The sequence below is a fragment of the Peromyscus maniculatus genome, chromosome 3 (assembly GCF_049852395.1).
Source record: "Peromyscus maniculatus bairdii isolate BWxNUB_F1_BW_parent chromosome 3, HU_Pman_BW_mat_3.1, whole genome shotgun sequence".
Taxonomy (NCBI): Eukaryota; Metazoa; Chordata; class Mammalia; order Rodentia; family Cricetidae; genus Peromyscus; species Peromyscus maniculatus.
The window spans coordinates 54,182,337-54,209,804 of record NC_134854.1 but is presented as its reverse complement, the minus strand read 5'-3'; the positions used below and the strand labels follow the sequence as shown (position 1 = coordinate 54,209,804).

The window sequence follows — 27,468 nt, the reverse complement described above, 5'->3', positions numbered from 1 at the left end:
ATCCCATCTTGTATTTCCTTGTTATCATTATCACTGAATGGCATCATATACCTCTTACAACACTTTTATTGTCTTGCTATTCTCAGGGACACCCACTGTAAGACTGACAGCCCTCTGGCTGAGGTGAATCAGCATCTCCTCTTGGTGCAGTCCCAAATAGTTTTTTTTCCCCTTTCCAAGAAGTATGCTGTTACTATTCAACATCCAGTTGCCCAGAAGGCAGCACAGTAGTGGGGCAGAGGGCACAGGAACCAGAATGAGACACTGGCACTGAACCAAGCTCCGGTAGGTACTGGAATGGACAAGTCACCTAGCACTTTCTCGTCTGTAAAACCGAAAGCCACTGCGCCTGCGCTTGACTGCCATTTTCTCCATTAACATGTAGACTTTGCATTGAGCATGGCTCACAAGTAAGAAATGCGAACTAACATTGGCTGCTACACCAGCTCTACTTTCATTCCCGTCCTCTTCCTTCACCAGTGAAGGTCATTTCCTAGAAGCCAAACGCCATCTTCCCACTACTCTACTCGAAGAAAGTTGAGCCCCAAACTTGAAAATCAGCCTCACCCTCACCTGTCTTTAAACCACAAAGTCTATTTTTTTGCAAGCTAAAAATAACACCAGAAGCCAAGCTTTCCGGCAACAGTAGGGGTCATCAGAAAGAGATGGACACAAATATGCCACAGTGGCAGGAGAAATGAAGGATCATGGTTAACACCCTAAGTGTTTGTCCCGATGAAAGCAAAACAAATTATATAAAAGATCTTCAGGCCCTAAAGCTCTTTTTTGGGGAGAGGAGGCATGTATTAGGTAGCCATTCCAGCTTTGATCTGGAAGTTCCAACCCCCATTGAGGCTTCAGTAACTGTCACGGTTACAAGGTGGGGCCAAGGGAGGACCCTGAAGACCCGAGATCCAGATGTGCCAGCTCTCTTGTCTTGGTTCCTGGACCCTTGATGCTGGAGGTAGACTGAGCAGAGTTCAACAGAGAATACCTCCGGACTGTGCCACACCTTTTCCAGACCCTGCTAACTATCCCTTCATTTGTAAGTTACCCCACAAAATAAACCTCCCTTTTAACTACATGGAGTGGCCTTAATAATTTCACCAATATCGGGGTGGGGGGGGGCCTCCCTGGTTGTAATCAGAGGCCTACTGTTGCCGTGATCCCAAAGACTACCAGCTTTCAGATAGGTTCCCCATTTTATTGGGCTTTAATGTACCCCAAATTATCTGCACCAGCCCACTAGCAAGCCCTCTTCCAATTCATTATTTAATTCAGCACAACACACAGCACTTAATATATTTTCCCCAGAAAGTCATCCTGATTGAGCCCAAACATTTCCAGTTTACAGAGTCCTGCCCTTCCTTCATTAGGAGCAGCAGGACTGACAGATTGAGAACACCAGGTCCCCCTGCCTCGCCTCATGCCTGAACAGGCACGGCACTGCAGCAGCAGCTGGCCAATGCTGCCACCACCTGCCTGCGCTCAGCTCTAGCTGTCACAGAAGGACACCAAGTAATCTCTGCCTTCCACGGTGCTCTGACATTAGATGGGACCGCGGAGTGTGGATGACAGCGAACTGACATTTTCCTCTAATGGAACAGGCGTGCGGTGACTGCCTGGTATGCAGCAGAAAAGAATGAAGGACACATGTATTGGGAGATCAAGGGAGAATGACAGCAACATTCCTCTACTCTCAAAGAAAAGCAAGGCATGACAATGGACTCTGACAGGTACACAGTCAGCCTTAACCCTCTGTATCGAGACCCTAGATTCTGAAGGTTCTGTATTCAGGAGTTAAAACACTGTGGACTAAAGTTTTCAAGCAAACATTCATATCTATACTGCAGGGACAAGTTTTCTTGTCATTGTTCCCTAAAACTGCAGCTATTTACATGGCATAAGGGGTTATGCATAGCCTAGACATGATTGGACATGTATACACAAATATGTGTAGGTTCCACACAAACGTTACAGCATTTTGCATGAAGGACTGTGCTTCAGGCAAATGGTTATCTATAAGGGGTCCTAAAACCAGTCACCCAGGAAGGCCAAGGGAGAGCTAAACTATCATTTTTCTTTTAATATTTTATATGCTTAACTTTTAATTTATGAACTTCATAGCTTACCACGAAGTCTAAAGAAATTTGATTAAAATTAAACCAGGAAAAAAATCAAGACGAAACAAAGTATAGATTTAGGACATCCATCCACTCCCTAACATGATGAATGCATGCTGAGGACACGTGTTTTCTCATGTGAGGGTGGAATAGAGAGACAGAGGCCCAGGGGGGAAAAGAGGCCCTGTCACGGTCTTGTCTATATAATTTCTGCCCTGTACTCCCACCCACCCAGAAATAGGAGCCACCTACAACTCTTGATCTAGGAAAGCAAAATGAACAAGAAGTAAGTATGAAATGAATGGCAAATGTCGACCTAATTGTAGATATTTAATAAGATTCTAGAATAACTAAAGCTGAACTGATGATCCTGCCTACTTCCCCAAAGTCGGGAGCCAGAAAGGGCAGAGTTCACAGGTCATTGTATAGGGAGCCACAGTTGGGGTGCCTGTGGCCGAAGTAGCTGAGTTCATGTACACTTCCATATGTAAGCCGAGTAACCAGGGCACTGGGCAGTGTGGTATAATCAAAAGTAAAGACACGTATATACAACTTGGCTGAATAGTGATTATTTCTAGTTTCTAAGCATGAAAGTTTCAGAATACTCTTGAGTTATCTGAGTTTTATCTCAGCCTAGGGATCAAAGAGGGAACTATAACCTCTGACACATACTTATGCACCTCTGACTTAGGCAAACCAGTTCAAGGAGACCACGACTGAACTATCCAAAGACAAAGCCACTGGCCACTGAATGGCAGATCCAAACTGGATGGGTTGCCTATCTGCAGTACCAGTCAGATTTCAAAGACACTGAAAACAGCACATAAAATAGGTCACAGTACGTTCACACCTTGCATGTTGGGGTGTTTTCTATCAATCTTAAATGAAATATGAAACAAAATTTGCCAATCCTTTTTCATGTTCCTCTTAAAATGCCTCCTAGAGAAAGTCAAACTACAGATATGGTTTACCCATAATACCCCTGCACAGCAGTGTTCTGAGCTACTGTACCTCTGGCTTAGAGGAACCTTAGAGATCTCAACGGTCTTCTTTGTAAATTTACAGCATCACAGAAATAGTGGAAAAGCCGCCTCTCCCATATCTACTCCCAAGTGCATTTTGGGAGGAGAGATCACTCTCTCTCCCTTTATGTTTTATTATCATACAATCAAAATAACTGATACTGCAGCTTGAAAACCTTTTCCCAAAATAATACAAATTTCACATTACACAACATGTTGCACACTTGACATGGTTAGTTAGTATGGCAGCGGCAGCGGCAGCCAGCAATGTCCCATCTGTGATTCCTCCTTGAGCCTTGTCACCACTCTGCAGAATCCTGACAGCATCTCCAGTGACAGATGTGCTCACTAACTGAAGGTGCATACCTCATGGCAAATATGTACCCAAGAATGCTGGAGAATTAGACTCTACTTGCTTAAAGCTTGCAATTTTCCCTAGTGGATGGACCCACAAGGCTGTCTCATTATATAAATTCTGCCTCCATGCAAAATAAAAAGCTCTACATTCCAGAGGCTGGAGAGAGGGCTCAGCAATTAAGGACACTGGCTGCTCTTCTGGAGGACCAGGGTTTGGTCCCTAGCACCCACACAGCTGCTCACAACCATCCATAACCCAGGTCCAGGGGAGCTGATGCCTTGGCTTCAGCCATCACCAGGCATGAACCATGGTGTACAGGCATACATGCAGGTAAAACATTCATACACATAACAATGTTTAAAATTTCACATTCCAAACTGGTGTTTACATATGATAAACATTTCATAAATCTCCTATGTCTTCACAAATGCCCCATTTTAACATGGAAAGATAAAGTAAAACTGAGTTTATTTAAGGTCGATAATTCAAGTTTTATTCTCAGTGATAGGACCACAGATGTTATTGCTAATAAATGTGATGAGTCCCTGAGGTGCTCCAACCCGAGGGGAACTGTATTGCTTTCCTTTCAGACATGACCATCACAAGTGGCCATGGACCCCAAGCACAAATTATTTGTGTATTGTGCGATACAACAAGACAACCAAAGTTAAAAACACAGACAAAGTCCCTAAGAGGTAAAGGAACCCAGCACATTATGAAATGCTCAGTGTTGTGTAGCAGCCATTAACTGCGCTGTGTATGACAAGAAGATGGCGGGAAAGACCTCACTAGAGCAGTGGAGGGAGCAGGAGACAGCAGCTCAGAAAGGTCGGGACACTGAGTGCCCGGGGTTAATCCGGCTAGCAGCAGCTCCTCACCACAAGACTGAGTTCCACCCATCACTCTGGGTTTGGGTTTGTTTGGTTTGGTTTTGGTTTGGTTTATGTTTCCAAATGCCCTATTGAGATTGTTTTCTTTTCTTTTTTTAAAAAGATTTATTTATTATGTATACAGCATGTATGACTGCAGGCCAGAAGAGGACACCAGATCTCATTACAGATGGTTGTGAGCCACCATGTGGTTGCTCGAATTGAACTCAGGACCTCTGGAAGAGCAGTCAGTGCTCTTAACCTCTGAGATTGCTTTCTTGAAGACACCATTATTTCCTGGTCTCCAATGAATGTCAATTGTTCAGTCTCCTCATAAAATTTAGCAGCTGGCTGTGACTTGAAACTCTTGTTTCCTGGATGGAACAAACTTCTAACTTTCCTTCTATTGTTTTTCAGTTTTCTTCAGGGTTAGCTCAAGGTCCATAACTATCTCAGAAGGGTTGGGCTTGGCTGTCATCCTATCATGTAAGCATTGAAATCCTATCCTTCAAAACATTTACCTATTTGTGGAAAACGGTTCAGTACTACATGACCTGACACTGTGCTTCTTATATGAAACTACAAAGGGGAAGGATGGTGGGGGGCAGCAGGGGGGATATGGGGTAGGGGGGTTGGGATGTGAGGCTCACTAGTCAGTAAGGAGCTGAAGCTCAGGAATCATAAGTAGGCTATGCATATGGATTTGAATTAATAAAGAACTTGAGTCCACATCACCAGACATGTCCTCCAGTTCTATCTGGCTGTCACTGACACTTCAAGGAGAAGAGAGGAGAGCAGGGAGTCACAAAGGAAGATCAGTAGATTCTAAGTTAAGGAAGATAACTGCAGCCAACTCATAATGAATTTCACCTTTCATTAAACATAGTCAACCTGGAAGTTGGTGACACTCAAAGAACATTCTGTATCTAGCACCAGAGGAGTCATCCGGATATAATTCTTAATATAGGAAGCTGGTAAAATTCTATTCTAGTGTCAGAACTTAGAAAATGGTCACCTGGCCTCACTCTGGCATGTAGAGTGCTTTCAAATGAAAGACACAGAAAGCAAAGATTTTGCTCTGACTTTCCTGTCTGTTGACCTTCGCTCTTCCCCATGGTGAGTCATAGAAGTCAGAATCCCTCCTCTCCAAGGTGGCTTGTAAGCTAGAACTGCTTTCCCTAAATCCATAGAGCTTCAAAATACAACTCTAACCTCCCCCTGCCTTTCTGACAGGAGAGCATAAGGGCCACATGCAGCAGGGCTCCTGCCCCACACCTGGGAGGAAGAAAGGCTACAGAGTCCAAGAAGGATCTGAACATGCATCCTTGCTGGGCATCCCCCTTCAGCCCAGAACCATTAGTCCTCATCAAATCTAAGCAGAAAAGCAATTCATCGTCCCTGCATCTTTAAGTCCCAGACTTAATGTCAATGAAACTTGGATTAAATAAATTCACCACGATTTCCCCTGCTGGCTTGTCATCTCTTCTGGACATCAGCTGTGACCCTTAGAATAGAAAGAAAAGGGGCCACAACCTTTTCACTCCTACGCTAACATATCCCTAAACATATCTCTGTAGAACCTGTAACCACTGCAGCTTTAACAGGCATTGTGGGAAGAAATCCATTACAAAATACAATTTGGATAAGACAGGGTGGTTTTGTTATCTATTGCTGTGAAAGACACCATGACCCAAAGCAACTTGGGGAGGAAAGGTTTATTTAGCTTACATATGTCAATCACAGACCATCGTTTAAAGAAGCCATGACAGGAACTCAAAGAGGACAGCAACCTGGAGGCAGTAACTGATGCATAGCCCAAGAAGAAGTGTAGATTATTGGCTTACTCCCTGTGGTTTGCGAGGCCTGCTTTCTTATACAACCTAGGACCATCTATCCAGGAGTGGCCCTGCCCATAGTGGGCTGGGCCTTCCCACATCAATCGTTAATCAAGACAATATCTCACAGACTTGCCTACAGGCCATTCTGATGTAAGCATGTTCTTAATTAAAATTCCCTATTCCCAGACATGTCTTGGCTTCTGTCAAGTTGATGAAAACGAACCAGAACACACACTTAAAGCACATGTGTTTTTCTTTCATGCTACAAGACATAAAGAATTTTACAAGCTAATAATTGCAAATCTTGACGAATGGCAAACACTATTTTCTCTACTAAGCTATTCCACCAAGCATCTTGATGGACCAAAAGAACCACTGATACACTCTATTCCAGTTTCATTCACTAGTGTATACTATGCATCCAGCGTGGTGTCCTGGGAGGGCTCCCAGCCTATGGGAAGAGATTCAGTTGCTACCTTTAAGAATAAAACATCCTAATAAGGGAGATGAAGAGAAAACCAATGATGGCCCATAAATCATTCTTAGATTCTGAAACATTAGACTCTAAATCCAGAAGAAAGGTACACACCGCCCTGATTATCCTCACCTTTGCTAAGTACATGAAGACAGAGGCCAAGTGGAGATATAAGTGAGACATGATAAACATGGGCATCTAAGAATAGAATTTAGACCAGTTCTACACTTTCCTCAAGAATAAATACCAATGAGGTGCTGGGGAGGTGGCTCAGTGGGTACAATGCTTGCTGCACCAGTATGAGGACCCCAGTTGGAACCCCAGTTCCCGTAAAATGTAGGATGTGGTTGGTGGCGCATCCTTTACAATCTCTGCGTTGGGGTGGGGAATGGAGGGGCAGAAAGATCCTGGGGCTCCTTGGCCATCCAGCCAGCCAAAACAGCATGCTGTTCAGTGAGAGGCTCTGTCTTTAAGGGTTGGGGAGGATGAACAGGTGGAGAGGAACTGAGGAAGATGCCTGAGGTTGGCCTCTGACCTCTACATGTGTACCTGCACATACATGAGCATGCACATGCAAATAAAAAATAATAAATGCCAATGAAATGAATTAACCTCTGAGGCAACACAATAAAATCCAATGTTTCTACATTTTCCTTTCAACAACAACAAAAAAAGCACAGAATTTCAATAGAAACTACATATTTCTTCTTATTAAATGTGATGAATTTTTAAGAGCGAACAGCAATATGGCAAGAGATTGGCTGGGTAAAATTCTCCAGGGATCATCTCGTCACCAATATCGCAGTCTGAAAAGCTGTGGTACACCACACTGTCCACACAGAAGCTAACAGCTCTGGTGAGATGTCACAGTATCTGGTCTCAGCTCAAGAAGACAGGAAGGGGTCAATTCCAAGTGCTGAGGGGAAAGCTAGCCTCACTTGGAAGGAGGGGAGGAAGTTAAGATAGACTTGAAACCCAGTATCAGTCTCACCAGAGTGAAACCAGATGTAAGAGAAAGAGCCCCCAACTCCTGCTGTAGGTCAGTTCTCAGGAAGTGAGCTGCTAGTCTGCCCTAGTGAGGAAATGGCCACCTCCACTACTACTCTGCTCTCCAACCTCAGCCAGAAGCAGAGACAGACTCAACCTGTTGGTGGGGTATGAAAGCTAGCACAGGTCTTTGCCTTAGAGCTCAGTACTAAGCCTCCAACAATGGGTTCTAACACCTGGCAAAAATCAAAAGACCCATAACCAGGTCACAGGTCACCAATAATGCCCCATCTGAAACATATCAGTACTCCAGAGGGGCAGACTAAACCTTAGAATTAGTCTGAGATGTCCCAAGATTTCACAGATCCCTATGGCTGTAAGACTCTGGGGAGACCCAGCTTAGTGTCAGTCCTAGTGGACAAGGCACAGTCTCTGACCTCAGATTTAAGCACAGCCCATCCCCAAGCCAGTGCTCAAGGATGGAGCCCTAGCCCTGCATCAGCAACACTTACCTTGAGCCTCACTGTGAAAGACTCATACTGGCCACATCCCTTCTGGCTGTGGTATGAGCCTCACACCTGAGACTGAACTGGCCCTTTGAGCTCGGGGACTTAAGTACAACCCAAACTGCCATTAGAAACTACTTTAACCAACACTACTCCAACCTTGACCAGCATAGTGTGGAGTAAGATTCCAGTTGCTGATGATAAGTTAGTTAGTCCAGCACTAAGTCTTAGAACCCAGTGCCAGCCGTGACACTGAGAAAGATTTAAAAGCTTCCAATCCCAGGCCTGTGGTAGCAAAATGGCCTCTAGACTTACCTACCTTGGTGCCAATGGAGACACACGGCCCCACTCTATCAGACTTCTTTAGCTGGTTCTAGTTGTCTTAGGCCATAAGTCTATGTCAACCATTCACAACTCCTAGCATCATGGACCTTGGTGTTACTTCAGGGCTATCTTGAGGAGCTGTGGGTTCATCGTATAAAGAAGCTTTACAGCATGAGTGCCAAGGGCCTGACCAGTCTCTCTGTGAGCACAGGCAAGTTGCTGTGAATAAGGTGTTTAGGTGAAGCCCAGATCTACAGAAAGGTTTGGGAGTCGCTGACTCTTTTTAGGTTATAATTTGGTTCAAGCTAAACTATGTACCAGGTGAATTGGATGAAACATGGGCTTAGACTGCCCTCTCGTGTTAGAACTGTGACAACGCACTGATGGTGAATGCAGGAACCAATCCTCTAATACTGAAATAGCAAAAGCCATTGCAGAGGCTGGGGGAAGAGTTTCTCCAAAGAAAGGCACAAGCAAAAGCAAGGTGCAAAGCCTGGAACAAGAGCCTAAAGCGTCAATGCTCAGATGATATCACCAACCATCACCAAGAGCTGTCAGGAAATCACAGCCTCACCCACCATGAAAATAAAGCACGAGAGAGTAACCTTAGTAATTGGTGTGAGCAACGTTTCAGATTGCGAATTTAAAGAGGTGTTTTGAGGAAACTCAAGTAAAAGCAGAGGGAACCTTGACAAAGATGAAAAAATTTTAATTTTTTATTTATTTAGTTTGTGAGAAAGTCTGAATGAAGGGGAGGGAGTGGGGGAGAAAGAGAGAGAATATGAATGAATACGTGTGCTCCTTGCATGTGCCACGATTTGCATGTGAAAGATGGAGGCCAACTTTTGAGAGTCATATCTTCCCCCTACCATGTGGGTCCCAGGAACTGAACTCAGGTCATCAGGTTTGGCAGAAAGTGCCTTTACCTGCTGAGCCATCTCATTCATTGGACCATAAACAAACAAGCAAACAGAAAAGAAACAAACAAACAAACAAACAAACAGAAATTCTGAAAATTAACAGAAAAATTAAAAGCTAAATGTTAAATTAAAAATAAAAAAAATAAGACAAGCAGTCAAGGGAAGGGCAGGGTGATCCTGGTAAATGTCTCGGTGAGTAAAGTGCTTGACACACAAGCCTGGTGGCCTGAGTTTGACCCCAGGACCCATATTCTGCTTGCACAGGGAATCTTCGGATTCCTTCATATCACTATCAGTCTATGACAGCATCAGGCACAAACGGAGCAACAACTGGGAGTCTTGTTTATCAATGTTTTATGTTTATTCATTCGTTTGTTTGTTTGTTTTACAAACTATACATCTGACAAAGGATTAATATCCAGACTGAACAAGGAACTAAAAACCTCAATCACAGAAACACAACCCAATTTAAAAGGGGCAATCGCAATAAACATTTCTATGGGGAAAGTTAACCAAACCCACGATGAGGCAGCATTTTATTTTAGTAAGAAACTACTCTCAAGAATGACTAACAATGACAAAGGGCTGGTGGTATTATTTTTGCTTTTATGTATTGGTTTAAAAACAAATTTGATTAATAAACGACAGCTATGAAAGAATAAATAGAAATATGTCAGCATGTGTTTGAAAAAGGATTTAACCATCTGTGAAAACCTTTATTCCAGTGAAAACAACGTCCTTACTCTGCAAAAGAAAACGGTGTAGTACTGTAGAAGGCTGAGTGTGCACCCACGAGGACTGAGAAGGCTGAGTGTGCACCCATGAGGACTGTGGAAGGCTGAGTGTGCACCCATGAGGACTGAGAAGGCTGAGTGTGCACCCATGAGGACTGAGAAGGCAGAGTGTACACTCACAAGGACTGAAAAGGCTGAGTGTGCACCCATGAGGACTGAGAAGGCTGAGTGTGTACCCACGAGGACTGAGAAGGCTAAGTGTGCACCCATGAGGACTGTGGAAGGCTGAGTGTGCACCCATGAGGACTGTGGAAGGCTGAGTGTGCACCCACAAGGACTGAGAAGGCTGAGTGTGCACCCATGAGGACTGTAGAAGGTTGAGTGTGCACCCATAAGGACTGAGAAGGCTGAGTGTGCATCCACAAGGACTGAGAAGGCTGAGTGTGCACCCACGAGGACTGAGAAGGCTGAGTGTGCACCCATGAGGGCAGCTAAGCCCTTCTCAGCTCTAGGTGTGATGACTCTCAGCAGACAGGAATTCATGTGGGGGTGCTGCAAAGACATGGACTGAAGAAAGAAATCTCCCACAGGAAACCCAGTCAGGAAAATAGATGGGTAAGGAAGTGAACAGATTCTCTTTCAAGGACCTACCGTTCCATCCCCACCACAGGCCAGAATTCTCAGATTCGGTACCTTCCTGTACAACTCCAGCCTGGAGAGGAAATGGAGGACAAGGTAAGCACATTGTTCTCTGCAGAGAGGTACCACAGGGCAAAATGAATGGGTACTACCCACCAAGGACACTGTAATCTACCCATTAACCAAAGGACCAGGGCAAACCGACTACCACAACTGGATGAGAAGCAGACACTGGTGTCGCATGACCAGCACTGGGATGGGAGCTGGAGCATCCTCCATGATTCTCCACCATCCTGCCAATCCACATTATCTTCCTCTTCAGTTTTTTACTTTCTTTCTTCTTTTCCATTTCCTATCACTCTTCCTTCTCCTTTCTCAGAGAAACACCTAATTAACTGATCATCAGTAATCTTTATGTGTTTCCTCCTTATTTAATTTTGATTGGCTTTTCCTGGGCTGACTTATCTTTTGAATCCACACTTTCCACTCTTAATCCTGGAAAATTTCAGAAAGATGGAGAAGGCTCACCACTGTCCTTCCTAAAGATGTACCTTAGTTACCCACTCACTCAGCCTTTCCTCCCCAACAGCCTGAGGTAGGGTAAGTCTACGGGCTTGTCTTTACTTTGAATGTGCCTGCCTGGGGGTCAGATCATTTTAACTTTCTGATTGGATCTCAAGAAACATAGTCATTCTGTCTTGCGAAGCCTCCTGCCAAAGGCAGGTGTCGGCAACTCTGCTCTGGAAACCACCATCTACTTATATATAATAGTGTGGGTTTTACTGAGAAGATTTCTTGTCCTGCTATGATCCCTATGAAACATCTACATAAGGTATACCTGAAGTCATATAAAAATCTTAATAAATATAAAATCCAAATGACCACAAGCCAGGGAAGCAGATTTTTACTTTAAAGTAAAGAAGCAGTTCTTTAACAAACATTAAAGAAGTCTTACAGCAGACCTTGGTGGAGAAGAAATGCAGAGTCAGGGAATGATAGAAACTTATCCATGATTCTTATTTCCTTACAAGTTTAAAATATTTAATTTAGCCATTTTGTATAGGAATGCCATTTTCTAGAGACCATTCATATTGACAAGTCTTTCACTCTGTCATCACTGTTTATCAGAAATAACTGCCACCTCGCATCATCAGAACCATCTTAGCAATGTAATGGGTCTAGGACAGGGAAGCAAACAGTAATGCCAACACCCCTGCTCATTCCCACCATGTGGGGTCGTGTCCATCTAGACCTCATCTTCAACACTTCTAACCAAACACATAAATACAGAGAGGGGGTGGAAGAGAAATTAAAATGCTTGTCCCACTAAACTGTAGCACCCAAAGCTACAAGTGGTTTATCTCAATACCTCCTACCCCTTCCTGCCCTCCCTCCCTCCCCCTCTCTCAAGCCCTTCCTCTCTCCCTTCCTCTTTTTCCTCCCTCCCTCTCTCCCTCCATCCATCCATCTACCTATCTATCCATCTTTCCCTCTCTTTCCTTCTCCCCTCTGTTCTTTCTTCTCCTTTCTCCGTTACCCCCACATTAAACATTCTGGATGCATTCATACACACACACACACACACACACACACACACACACACACACACACACACAATCTCTCTAGATCAGATGTTTATTCATACTTATGTTGACCCCTTGGTTATAAACTTATATTTCTGCTAAAATGTATCTCCAAGATTGGACATGAACAGAAGAGCAAGGCCTCCTTCTTCACTCCCTGACTTTCTGAGAATAAGCTTTAGTCACACACACACACACACACACACACACACACACACACACACACACGCACGCACGCACACGCAGCAAGCACTGGAGAAGCGAACACTGACCCCACAATTGATCGGACGGTGGTTTGATGGAAACAAAGGCAGTGGCAGTGGGTGGGTGGGGCATGAGAAGGTTCCAAGCAAAGCAAAATACAGGCAAGGAAGTTATTAAGAGGTGAAGAGGAAAAACTTCAGCAGACCATGAGATGATAAATAACCTTGGCCCCCCAATCCTAGGGTCCTCACTTGCCTAAAATTCAGAAGGCCCATGGGCAGAGGGAGGTTTCCAGACTTACGCATCTTTTGGCCCTTCCTGAGAAAGATCAAAGACTTGCCGTGGATTCAGGTACCACATGAACATCTGAAGGACTTTGGTTCCCTATAAAGGAATAAATAAATAAGTAAATAAATAAATAAGAGTCAAAATTTTCTGAATTAGAAAATAAAACTCAATCATTCACGCTTAAATCTTAACTAAGGGGTCTGGAGATATGGCACAGAGCTTACTGCTCTTGCAAAGGGGCTCCATTCCATCCCTAGAACTCACAATAGGTAGCTCATAACTGCCTGTAACTCAAGCCCCTCAAAGAGGATCTGATGCCTATGGCCTTGGCAGACACACACACACACACACACACACACACACACACACACACACACACACACACACTTAAGCAAATCCTTTAAATAACATTTGATATAAACCATATGGAGCATAGTTAAAATCGTGAGCTTTGATTGTAGATACACACAGAGTATATGTCTAGGTGAGATGGTTGTCCAATCTGGATAATTTCATTAGACCATGTGTTCTCTTTGATATAGAGTGGAGAGTGCCCATTTCTCCAAGGCTCGATTCCAGTAACGTGTGATATGTGTTTAATAAACAGTATTTAAGAGTTTGGTATCACAACATAATAGCAAAAGCCCAGATAGGAAAGTAGCTAGCCTGTGTCAAAACACAGACAATATTAGTTACTTTTGTTAAAATAACTTTTCTCATTGAGGCAGAAGAAATGGAAGTGTATATATTTTATGTGTGCCTGGCTTGGTGACCTGGGCCCATAATCCTAACATTTAAGATATAGAGTCAAAGATTGTGAATTCAAATCCAGTTTGGATTATACAGTAACACCCTGTATCAAAAAATTTGTTTTATATATATAAGTAGAACCTTTTATAAATATAATATATATGCTTTCATTTATTCTTCAGCTTCACAGAAAAAATTATTTTAATAAATTCATAACTAGCTACTATTACCCATAATTCATATAATATGTGGACAATAATAATCTAAACAATAAAGTTTAATGTTAAATGATGTGGACTAGCTCATCAGCTAATACTATCATAGCCTATTTTGACTCTTTCTGATCTACATGTCTGTGTCAGCTTAATCCTAACCCTCCTCAGTCACCTGCAACAGTTTAAGAAACTGTGATATTCATAGAGATGACCACTGGGACAGACAAAAGGTAGTTTAAATGATTCTTAAAGTATACTGAAGAAAAAAAAAACAAATAATCCTTTTTAAATTAACCAGTATCAACAGAGCTTGAAAAACTGAGCAGAATAATTCATTTCCATCAACCCCAGCAAGTAGTATTTTGATCGTTTTATGGTTGTCAAGTGCAATGCTGTTCCTTAGTAGAGCCTTGATCTTTTCATAAACGATTCCTGTTCACATGTCTAATCCACTGCGTTGAAGTACTACCCTGGCAGTGTGGGAAGAGCTTCCGACATGGAGTGAGAGCTAACACGTCTGTTCTGTGTGATGGAGAGCGCTCAGAATCTGGCACAGGTGTGTTATGTAAATGAGAAGGGAGGTCTCCCTTCCAGGGTGATTATGTGAATCATTTGACTCACTGATGGTTCTGCATCTAGCCCAGCATGTGGCACAGAAGAGACCTCAGTACATGCTGGTCCCATTCTTCTTTACCCTTTGTTAATCCATTTGTTCAATTACACATGCTGGTGTGGGGTCACCCTGTGCTTCTAATTATCTGACTACTGTTGGTATAGGAGCTAATGCAGCTCTTTTGTTCCTCAGATTCCCCCAAAGCTGTAATCTAAAAGTTCTGCCTTATCACATGCTTGCTGTAATTTGGGGAACAACATTCCATTCTTAATTATCAGAACACCTCCTTCAGCCTCACCAAATGATAAATAACTTGCTTCCTACCGAACACAAATATGGATTTGGGGACATCATACCAGCAACACAGACATCATTTTCTTTCTTTCCATGCTGGGCCTTGCTACCAAGTGCATTCAGGATTACTTTGATCAGATTGTATGTTAAATAACTAGCATAAGCCTTGCTTTAATGACCAACTAATTTCTAGAACATCTCCCACTAACTGGATAGAAAAGTCAATTTTTCTGTTTCTGATTCCTAAAGCGGCATGAATGGCTGATGTTAATTATGCCTTTCCACCTCTGCTACGGTGGAGTGCACATCTCAATTTCAGCTTCTTCTACTACGCATACAATGTGAGATAATTAACAGCTTTCAAGAAATGAAAATATAAAGCAGAGGGAGGTTGTTTTGCTTAGCCTAAAATTTCTATAAAAGATCTGATCGGCTGCGCTGTTCCACTTTTGCTCATTTTAAATCTGTGTTCACTGGAACACCTAATTATCTCAATGCATCCTTCAAGAGAGGAATGTCTACAAAGCCTGGCAAGTTGTTCTTTCCATGTCCCAAAGAATCTATTCTCGGATCAGTCTCTCGTACTGGCATCCCTGGACTTGAGCAGGAGTAACTTACGCAATGATGCTTGGCTACCTCCACCCATGAATAGACTTAACTTCTGTTAAAGAGTAATGTCAGGCAGGAAGGCGAATGAGTGAAGTACTTGCTATGAAAGGATGAAGAAGCTGAGTTTCAATCTCAAGCACCCACTTAAAAAGCCAGGCACACACTTAGACCCCCAACACCAGGGAGGTGGAGACAGGCATATTCCTGGAGCTTGCTGGCCAGCCAGGCCAGCCAAATCAGTGAACTCAGTTCAGTCTGAGACCCTGCTACTGAAGAAAGACCAAGAGACGTGATTGAGAAGGACACCAGGCATGGTCAGTCTCTCTCTCTCTCTCTCTCTCTCTCTCTCTCTCTCTCTCTCTCTCTCTCTCTCTCACACACACACACACACACACACACACACACACACACACACACACAAGAATCTTATTTCCAAAATGAAGAGAAATGACGAGAATTTCAATGAAAGCATTTCTTTGAAGCAATCCTAGTGAACAGGGCATACAAGCTAGATGCTCACAAGAGGTTAGACACGCCCACATTTAAATGAGATCCACAGATCGCCTCCAGCGCTAGGACAAGCTACTTTCTCAGAGGTCATTTAGTAAATGGAACCCAACGATCACACAGACAGGATTCGCTGAAAATGGGCAATTTGCATCTTTCTCAGGGCTGAGATGAAATCTACTCAGTCGCTTACACCACTGTCACTAGCAAGTCTAAGCACATGACAGCTCTCACCTGCTGCATGCCGAATGCAGTGCCTGCAGCTTTTTATGCAGGAGTCTGGTTTTCTTGAATGGGGAAAAAAAGCGGTGCTCATAAATTCCAGTTCAACTCACAGGTATACTAACCTGTGGACCACTGAGCTTTTTACCTATGATGTGATTGGGTACTCTTGAAGGGCCGGGGGGGGGGGGGGGGGGGGGGGGCTGAAGAATGTTTATCCTTTCCCAATTTGGCTGTGGGAAAATGCAGCTTCTTGGAAAGCAGGTGGGTTATTACAGATTTGGACAAGATGCATTCACAGCCCCACCACCCACTCGTATATGTGTGGCAGCTTTAGGTGGGAGAATGAAGAGTTGAATCAAACAGGGATCCCCGGGCTGCACAAGAAAGATCTACACAATATTCATAAAGCAAAATCTGATCAGGATGGAGAAGCCATTCAGAACAGCTCTGTCCAAAGCATACTGCTCTCCACCAGAGTACTGCCGGGGTATCCTGCAAAAGCATCCTACAGTATCACTAAGCCCCAGTTCATATCATGTAGGCATGATGTAGATAATCAAGACAAAAACAAGACCAGACAATAAGCAAGCTGGAGGAAAAGGATCAGTGGGGAGAAGAGCTTAGGAATAACTATTTCCAGTGCACACAATCCCAAAGAACCCACCACTTAATCAGCAATTGTGGATTTAGCCTCTGTTTTGTGTTCAGGCCTATACTCAAGAGCACAGCCTCTCCTGGAAGGAAACCAACATGAAACATATTAATTCACTGAAGCCAGTAAATGCTGTGCCATAGCTGTCTAGTGAGAAGCACAGCCACCCAGGGGAGATAGTGTCTAAACCCAAGTTCAGATCAGACGAAGGTATCCGAAGAGCACCATTTGAGTTTGGTCATGAAAGTTGAGTAGAACAGTCTCTTTCCATAGGAGCAGAGGGAGGGTGAAGGTCCAGGGTGAAGTCACTAGAGGTTTAAAAGAACAGGACATGCCACAGAAAAACTACATTTGACAACATCTTAGGAGGCAAGAGGCAGGAAGTGGTGCGAGATGAGGCAACTGGAGCCAGCCATAGACTAAGCCCTGTGTGCTGTGGGATGTTCTGTATGTCCTGTGGGAGCTCGTTCTTGGGTTCCTCGTGGCTTTACCCAGTAGGTCCGCATAGAGGATGATTAGGACCACGGGCCTGAGTGCAGGTGTCTGAGATGGTCTGCACTTGGCTGTGCTGTGGGATGGTCTGTATGTCAAGTTGCTCTGATTGGTCAATAAATAAAACCTGATTGGCCGTGGCTAGGCAGGAAGTATAGGCGGGACTAACAGAGAGGAGAAAAGAAAGATCAGGAAGGCAGAAGGAGTCACTGCGAGCCACCACCCTGACAAGCAGCATGAAAAGATGCCGGTAAGCCACGAGCAGCATGGCAAGGTATAGATTTATGGAAATGGATTAATTTAAGCTATAAGAACAGTTAGCAAGAAGCCTGCCACAGCCATACAGTTTGTAAGCAATATAAGTCTCTGTGTTTACTTGGTTGGGTCTGAGCGGCTGTGGGACTCGCGGGTGACAAAGATTTGTCCTGACTGTGGACAAGGTAGGAAAACTCTAGCTACACCTGTGTGCTAAAATGTCTGGCCTTGGCTTTGTGGGAAGCAGTCACTGCGATGTTTTACTGAGGAGAGCCAGACTGTCACCTTTCCCTGTAGCCACTGCAGCTACCGACAGGTATGCTTTAGACTGTCCAAGAACCAGATGGGTTGGTTTGTGTCTTAACTTCCCACTGCGTATGCTCACAAGAATTGGGTAACATAAAAAAGGGGACATTCAGCAAATCTGTGGTGTTTGTGGTTTTCATCTCATCTGTTGAAATTGCTCTGGCAATCTTGAGACTGGATTTTGATGTGTCCCCTCATCTAATTACTGTCTCTTGGCTCTCTCCAAACCAGTCTGACCCCCAGAAGCCTGAATTTGTAGAAAACGATAAAGTTTTATTGATCTCCAAGTTGAAAAATTGCCAGCACTTCAAAAATCTATTTCACTGAGACTGTGCATCCAAGTATTGTGGAGACAGTTTATGGAGTCAGAATTCTCATTTGAAGTCATTTTCTTTATCTGTTCCCCATGTCCATATTGGAGTGACTGACTCCTGACTTAGGAGAGCAGCTTTGCTGGGGGAACACTGGTTCAGAGGAGTGGTATGGACTCAGCCAGCATGAACCTGTCCACCAGCAGCTACCCCCTTGTCCGCATCCTTCTGCTTAGCTGGAGCCCAAGAGCTCTGGTCCGAGAATCAAGCTCCTACCTCACATCTGACGTGGAACTACACATTGGATAGTGCAAGCAGCATCTCAACCCCTCAACTCCCGGGACTATGGAGATCATCTATTCTAGTGGCTAACATCTGTGCACCTTTGAACCCATATTAAATAATACAAAAAGAGGCACTGAACTCAGTAAATGGGGAGAGGAATGGTGTAGGAGTGGGGTGTCCCAACTTCCTACACAGAGGAGGGGACTGTGTTGGAGTAAATCTGTCCCCTACCTCCAGTCCCCCTCCCACAGGAAGAGTAATTCAAAGCTAATGTTTTGGTCCTTGAGCCCAGTACCTGTCTCCTCGAATATTTTTGGTACCAACAGTACAACCAGTGTCTAAACCTTTACAAAACACCAGGTCATGTGTACCCTAATGGTGCTGGAAAAAATAGAGACAACTATTGTGAAGATTAACAGGAAGGGTGATGGAATAATGTGTCATTTAACAGAAACAGCCATGGTGTATGTTTAGCCCAATATAGTCCTTCAAAATGTTGATGTTATTTTTCTTCCATTCCTAAGGAAGCAAGGGGCGGGGAGGGGAAGAAACAGTTCTTTTTCTAGCCACTAGATGGCAATATCATCTAGTTATTTACTAAAGACTAATATAAGTTTTAAAAGTTTTGGAGCCTATACTTCAGAGAGGAAATGAGTCAGAAATGCTCTTTACCTACAATCAGATGAGTGGAATAATTGAATCATTAACTGTTAATTTGCAAAAATCAGAATATGCCCACACCCTACCCCACGTATTGTAGCAGGAAGCCCCGGTCAGGCAGTGAGATCTGTCCCCTAAGGCAGAGGCAGCATCTGGAACATGGGAGAAATAGGGGTCAACCCAGGGAACTCAGGGCCACCCTGACTTACTGAGATGGCACCTGAGCCTTAACAGGCTCTCGAGTGAGTATCTGCACACTAACCTTCGCCATGTCACTTTCTGTTCATAAGCCAGAAGATTTTAAAAAGCAAAGCACTTTAAACCCATTTTTAAAAGCATTTTCCATGGGCTGGTTCTAATCTTTATCCTGTATCATATATCCTGTAGTTTTTCTGCATGGCCTACTCACCACAGCGTCATTGAAATGCAGAATTCCCGCCCCACATCTACTCTGGTTTTTTTTTTTTTTTTATTTCTCACTATACAGTTGTTTGCTTACTATGTACCATGCTCTAGAAATCCAGGATTGAAAGATGTAGCCCCCCAGTTTGCTGACACCTACATTCTAAGAGAACACACACCCAGAGAACACTACCACTATCGTAGATGACAGGTGGGTGCATCCCAGGGTCTTAGAACACAGTGGAGAGGGTGATTGATTTTGATAACTGGTTTAGACAGGCACTCGGGAGCCTTGAAGGATGATCAGAAACTTCCCATGGTTGGGAAGAAAGGGGACTTTCCTCTCATAGTCCTTCCTCCCTGTAACTACACAGCACCCTCTCCTAGTTCAGCTCCTTACAAGACACTATTTCTTTATCATGCCAAAGTCACTGTTTCCCTCTGGAATTCCACAGCTCTTGCAGTATGGTTCACCCAGTTTGGAACACACAACAAATGACACCTGACTTATTTCCCCCCATAGTCCCTTTTATGTCCTTAACAAAAAAGATGTCCTCCAAGTTCACTTAAGACTCCTTGGTCTGTGAGTACTTAATGAACCTGGAAACAGCATTAGATAATGTATGAAGTCTCCATCACTATTAATTTGTAGAGACTAGAACAAGAATATCTTAAATGACTTGCTGGCCTCACGAAGGCAGGCAAAATGAAAAAAACATCTGAGTGTCCAATGCAGGGGGGTTCTTAGCATGGTTAATGAATTCACTTCAGGGCTGGGGATGTAACTCATGTGGTAGAGTGTTTGCCTAGTATCCATGAAATCTTGGGTGCTGTGCTCAGCAGCATTGCATTAATCAGGCATGGTGGTACATGCTATAATGTCAGCACTCAGGAGGGAGAGGGAGAGGTCCGGAAGTTTGAGGCCATTCTTGACCATACAGTGTGCTCAAAGCCAGCTTGGGCTACTTGAGATCCTATCTCAAAAGGATATGCTTTATGTAGGGAGTGCCTTGATAAAATATAGCTGATGCTAACTAGCTTACGATGCTCAGACCACCCGAACCATGAAACTAATTGCATCTACTTTGCTCCATTTCTTGATTCTCAACTGCACCACTCACCCTTGCTAGGTTACAAGGAGACCAGCCCCTGAGTGGGTGTGTTTCAGGGCAAACTGAACATCAGTCCTAAGAAACTCATCACGTGGTCCCTTTCTACTGATTACTGTAGAGCCACATCATTAGAAGAGGAAGGACATCATCACTAACAGACACAAAAATGAAGGTTATGGAAAATAAATTGTTTCTTTGTTATAACATCTGTTCTCCATGGTACTGAGATTGATTTTTAATATTGCAAGTGACCAGGAATCTTGAAGAAGGAGGAGGAGACAGGGGATCCTTTTCAATCATAGGCTCTCATATGACAAGTCTCACTGTAGTCAGTTCATCCTGGGAAACATCTATTATCTGAAAATGACATCACTTGGAGGATCCAGTCAAAACCCTGCTTGCAGGCCATGACATCTTTTCTAATATGGGTGATTAAAGTCTCACATCTCTATTTGTTGATGGTGACCCTCCCAAGAGTCTTGCCTTGAAGTATAAAGTGTAGACTTAATGATCAGGGAAAAAAAAGTATTTTCACATCCAAGTTCCCAAGAAAATAACAGAAAAATCAAAGCCCACAGCGAAGTCTTAGTAAAAAGCCCCAGGGAGCAGAAGAGAAATGGATAAAAAGATAAAGGACTAGATTATAGAGAAAGCCATGTTCTTACAAAGCAAGGTTACTGTAGAAATGCCATTAACGTCTGTAAGGGTATCTTTGTATTCTGAAATGGGGTCAATATTAAGCTACACTGAAAGAAACGGACAGAGAGAAGAAGGAATAATGAAGTCTTTAGAAACAGATTATTTCTCTGGCCTTAAGGTACTTGTTTACAATTGTTGTGACAAATGAACTCTGGTTGCTCTTTTCCCCGAGGACAGGGAAAAGGGAGTCAGGTTAAATTATAATTGGAAGAAATAAAGACAAGTTGGTAAATGTATTCCTAATTATGAAAACTTTCAGAAAATGGACATAGGAGCCACTCAACCCTTCCATTTGCTCGCCTCTTCCTTGGTGTGGCCACACTGAACATGAATAAACCTTTTTTTTTTTTTTTTTTTTTTTTTTTTTGCTTTGCACTGAAACCTATTAACTAAGAGAAATTCTGGAAGGATCCTTCTAGAATATCTTTAGGAAAATGTCGGTCTGGTCTGGCTGTGTATGGAAGAAGGGCAGGCTGCGAACTCTAGGAGTTTTGCCCCTGGTCCTGGCACACCTCAGATGCTGTGCCCTTGGGATGCTCTTTTATTTCGTACTGGGTATTGTATCTTTGACATATCAAAGAGTCAAAGCTAAACTCATGAAAAATGACTCACCTGGTTGCCCCCACTCTTTGGGTTCACAAACACAAGCAAAGGCTTCATGAGAGGAGAGGATATGGGCTTGATCACAAAAGGACGACCTTTGTTTTCCTGCTGGAAGAGGCAGGCAGCACTATTAGGATCAATACCCACAGCTTGGAAGCAATCACAAAGTAAGGGAAGGGTGAACCCGGTGGACCCCTAGGACCCTGAGTCTTATTTCATAAGGCATGAAGATGGCGGTGTGTACACGTCACCTGGGAGAAAGCACCTCCCACTGTAATCTACTCCAGAAAACCGAGCTATGCTTTGCATTTTATTCTGCATACCCTAGGAGTTCTAGAAGTGGCAGTTCTCACTGTCATCTTTATCATCCCCGTCACTTTGGGGAAGACGTTCCAGGCAGGGGCAGATGCTCTGACTCTGATAAAGCAGGTCGGATTTGACTAATTGATGGATAGGTTGGTAGATCTGGCACAGGAAGGATTCCAATGCGAGTAGAATGGACTGAAGGACAAAGGGAGTGTAGAAGGCGCATCACAAGAGTGAGTGTGGCCCAGATCCTCAGGGCTAAGAAGGCTCTGCTGAGGAAGGTGAATGTCTAACACACCTCTCTGAAAGACTTACCTCAGTTCCTCTTTTACTGGCTTTCCTTTTAAAGCTTGTTCTTTTCTTCTTCCGACTGGAAGCCTTCAGGGAGTTCTGTGGGGAAAGAAGCGAGCAGCTAAACTCAGAGGCAGGCAGCCCCAGCGCTTCCACGCACAACCATGTAGAAGAGGACAGCAGCGCATGCTGTTGACTGCATGCTTCTCATGCTTTGACACTTCCAAGCCACTGCTCATGGGTAAGCCACAGACAGAAACCAGTGCTCCAGAGTGAGCAACTGACTCCCCGCCACATGGAGGCAGGGAGTTAGAGCCGCGGGGGCTCTTATGGACTCACATAACAACACATGGTATACCTGCCAACCCTCCCAGTAAAAATGGAAGAATCCCAAATTCTCTGAGGGGCTCCAGTCTCCCGCCCAACCAGGTCCGTCTCCCGCCCAACCAAGTTCAAGTTCATCTCCTGGTATGGAGATCACCTATGTGGAAATGTAAAAAAGGAGGCCATTTTTTTATGTTTTTCTTTTTATTTTTTCCCTTTTTCCTTCTTTACTTTTTATGATCTGCTTTAGTAATAATTATAAAATAACACTTGATCCCAGTAGAACTTCACAATCCAACTATCTTATCAACACTGATATATAGTATTTTAAATGCTTGATGCATAATATTTTGAATGCTTAGAAGATACCTTATTATGATATAATAGCACAGTGGTGAGCATTACTCTTTCTTTGTCTGTCTGAAGATCCATTAATTTAAATGTCTTCTCTTCACTAAGTAGCTTTGAACATTTTTATGGAAGTAACTCCAAGTTGTTGACATATAACCCTTAATTTTAGTTTCTCTTTCTAGAGAGTTTATGAACCACAATTCTCTTAATATTATGAACCATTTTCTCTAAATATTTTCTCTAAATACTTGGAGGAGGAACTCTTACAGGATAATCACACTTACTGGTTAAAAACCAAACATAAATCAGATTTAACTAGTGGACTCAATATCTATTAGACTGTATCTTCACAAATGTAAGATAGTACTGACCATATAATAGATGTTTGACCAAGTGTTGAGAGCCTGAAATGCAGAATTCTTAACTTAGAAGTTGACATTAGAATACACACTTACATTATTTGAGCAGTTAATAGTTTTCAAACTAGCTTGAAGAAATTCAAATAGCTAATTGGCAAGTATTTTCTTCTTAGCAATTCAAAACTAAACATTAGTCTAGAACACAGAAATTAATGCATCAAATTCAACAAGATCCAAATGAGAGCTAGTATTTATTTCACATTTGCTGAGATAAAGAAGAAAAAAGAAAGAAAGAGAGAAAGAAAGAAGGAAGGAAGGAAGAAGGAAGAGAGAGAGAGAGAGAGAGAGAGAGAGAGAGAGAGAGAGAGAGAGAGAGAGAAAGAGGGAGGGGGGAGGGAGGGAGGGGCGGAAGGGAGGAAAGAAAGAAGGAAAGCAAACAAGCAAAATGATGTGTAGCCCATGTTCACCAAGGCTGGAGAAATTTTTGAAGGACCACCATGCATCCCCAGGTTTTCTTCTTCCATCAAAGGAAAAGGTCTTCAGGTTCTCAGAGACTCTCCAGAAAAGAGATTCGTGAAACTGGGTGCTCCTGACTCCAGAGCTTTCTTCACTATTCATTGTTGACTACACTTTGCCTGCATACAGATCTCTTGGTTTCTAAATTCCTAGGCTAAAGGGACTTTTTATCATATTCCTGTCTCTTTTTCATTTTAATGGCCAATGCCATATTTCAATAAATTTCATTTATGTAGAAGGGATGATCTGGAGCCTGGAAGAGCTGAGACCGCAGGAGAAGCTTCCACTGGGTGCCATCAAATGACGCTCCAAGCATTCCTCAACCAGCATTACATACTGGCCTTACTCAGATAGCTTTTTATAATGTTCAGCTCTAGACCCTGTATTAATTTGTTTGAAGTGAAGCCAAAGCAAAGATTAAAAGCTTCCCAAGTGATACTATCATGTATGATGCTGAAAATGTGGGTTTGTAACTGAAAAGTGGCATTAAAGAGACCCCAGTGAAGTAGATCACCAGGAGGACCATGAGCCTGATGGATTTGCAAGAATCCATCATCAGCTCCCTATGATGAGATGCATGCACTTTACTGAGTCAGGCAAATGGTTAATACAACAGGCTCTTAGTTTTAGCATGAAGTGATAATACCTACCTCACAGGACAGTTGTAAAGTTTAAACAAGAAAAGGTATATGTGAAGCAGTTGGTTTTGCATCCATTCCATAATATACATCTATTCACATCCGTTAACCTCACTACCCAGCACAAATCCTTTGTGCACAACCACACCCCAATCATGGTCCAAACAATGAATAAACATTATATAACTAACAGTATTTACTAAGCCTCTTCTGGTTTGCATGATCGTGCCTAGGATATGATGGCTTGTCTCCCCACTACTTTGTTGTTTTAGCTCATTCCTGCCTAGACCGAATAAATACAAATACCAGTTGCTTTCAGGAACACACTAGGGGCCTTGGTTCATGACAGAGTTCAACAATTAAATTCTAAGATGTAGTTCTACTGCATCAGGTGAAGATTTTACACGGCTTTCTTAAACTTATCATAACACATATAGCATTTTGGGTGATTCTGACAGTCAAGCACATTTGGGAAATACGGAATTAGAAACAAGGAAAGAAATCTGAAAACAGGGTAGGTAAGCAATTCACCTTGAGTAAGAAGCAGACACACAAAACAGTCTTTCAACACAGATGTAGCAAGTGCCTCTGAGCCTCCCCAAGACCCATGTATCTGGGGCTTTCTCTACAGAACAGGTATAGTGATTGACTCAGAGTACCCGAGCAAGTCTGAGATTTAAGGAAGTTTATAGCATCAAGAATGATCAAAGAGCAATAGCAAGTACTCTGGAATTTCCCAGTACACCTCATTATTCAGACGGCTCCCTTCTGTTTGAGTACAAATGTCCAACATCACTTCACTTGCAAGGCAGCAGCATCTTGAGAAGAAGAGATGGCTATGAAGGCAGATTTGGAATGTACCGCAGTCATGACAAGCTAAGATACCCATCTGCACTAATTTACGGCAAAGCTTGCCCTGCCTGGGTTGGTACTAGGGAATTCAACAAATTGGCCTGCTTTGTGAGACTACAGAGGCAATGTCTAAAACTTATTGTAAAGTATTGGTGATGAAAGAGTCGAGAAACCTTTCACACTTCTCCAATGTTCTAAAACAAAGCCTGCTTATTCTAGCAAGGGCAGCTAACTCAGGGGCCTGATTCCCTTACAATATCAACACTATTCGGACTGGTTTTCATGGCCTTTTGATATCAAGAGCAGTTGCCTTCTAGGCATTTTATGCCTATCCTTCTATGAAGACATCAGAAAAGATAAAGGCCCTTTGTCTTCTTGGACCAGGTGTCAGAGCAATCTCACCTTACCAAGAAAGTAATCCTATCAACCAAACCATTATCAGAGTTATGACTCCTTCCTGGGCAGTTAAGAAGTCCTTATGGATGAATCATTTAACTGTAAACAAAACTTTAGCTCTTATTACCCTTGAGGGATTTTTTTCCAGGTTATGGGATCATAAATAATTGGTTATATTAAAAGACCTAAAAATGATATATCACTTCATTATAACAAAGGAAGTCTCTCCCACAAACACAAGACAACAGTTTGGCAGGTCATAGACGGAAGAAGGCAGAGCTTTGGTTATTTAAGGGATGCTCACCTCCTGCTCCGGACACCCCACTGGAATTAAGGTGGTTCTGACGACAGTAGATAACAAAGAAAACTTGTCCCCAAAGTTGAGGAGCAGGTCTCAAGAGCTCCAAGTCACATCAAATCATGCGTGCTAATTGATCTTCATAATTCACCCAAGGAAATAGTTTAAGCAAGTCTGAGGGATTGTGTTAGTCACTGAATAAAATCTGTTATTCCATTTCACGGTACTCCGGCAATGAAAGATCATCCAGTCATAATAAGACAAGAAAAAAGAAAACTAGCAAGAAAAAGAAAACCTCATTCAGGAGTAGGAAGGGTTGAACACAGCACTGTTTGCAAACAGGCCATTAGGAACAATGTAAACATCTACCAGCAGGGATGTGGACCAAATGTCTACTGAATGGGAACAGCTTAAATGATTTAGGACTATGTGTACTACTAGAAACATCTACCCAAGATTCATTTTTTAAAACTAAGTGAGTTCTGAAGAATTATTGGTAGTACAGCATCACTCATTAACCACCCTCAACCCTGTACACACTACAGTAGTATATCTAGTCTAATGGTACATTTCTATGCCTATAAACCAGTAATGAAAACATGGGTATGTGATAGAAAAGCCAGCAGGTGTCTAAAATTTTAAATGTTAGTGAAAGGGGACATCTTTTATCTGAAGTTTCTTTTGTACAGGGATAATGTATGTATATTGGTCATTATGCACTAAGCATTAAACTAAAAGACTAAGCACAATCCTCCCTTCACAGACTAGAGTGTCCCAACTCGATCCTATGGGTTTATGCTCCCTAGGGGAGACATCAACATATATAAAACATTATTCGTAGATTCTGGGAAAGGAAGGCTGGCTTACAGGAGGAACTGGATGTTGCGCGGGCCTGATGGCGGGCAGATTCTTGATTCATGCAGACTTTATTCTGAAGCAGTAGGCTTCCTTACAGAAAAGAAGTGATCAAGTAAGAACAGTGTTTTATAAGGGAAACCCAGCCAAAGTGTGTAAGAAAACAATCAGAAAAGAGAACCCAGCCAAGTGGGGATAGTGCTGTTAGCAGGGTCCCGTTATGACAGATGGAAAGATGTTGAACTCCATAACTGTAAAATCAGAGGTTTATAGTCACACTTGAGTTTGTGATCAGATTATGACTGGCAGACCCATAAAGTATAGAGTGCAGCTCATTAGAGGTGAGCTGTTAATAACATGGGGACAAAAAAAGTCAGAAAATTCCTTGGAGTCATTGCGAAGAAGCTTAAAAGAAGGAAGAT

The 27,468-nt window shown here is 43.0% G+C and overlaps 1 protein-coding gene across 5 annotated transcripts in view; it reads right to left on the bottom strand.

Moving 5' to 3' along the window:
- Dgki (diacylglycerol kinase iota) overlaps positions 1-27,468 on the bottom strand; it is a 452,147-nt gene that overhangs the window by 199,334 nt on the left and 225,345 nt on the right. For 3 of the 5 annotated variants that reach the window (XM_015989976.3, XM_015989977.3, XM_076566517.1), the window contains exons 9-12: positions 22,482-22,556; positions 21,870-21,968; positions 12,884-12,966; positions 10,808-10,868 (exon numbers count right to left, since the gene is read on the bottom strand). In XM_015989976.3, coding sequence (XP_015845462.1) covers positions 10,808-10,868; positions 12,884-12,966; positions 21,870-21,968; positions 22,482-22,556 — 318 coding nt within the window. The remainder of the gene's footprint in view (positions 1-10,807; positions 10,869-12,883; positions 12,967-21,869; positions 21,969-22,481; positions 22,557-27,468) is intronic. The other 2 variants (XM_042273058.2, XM_076566518.1) reach the window with 1 other exon arrangement.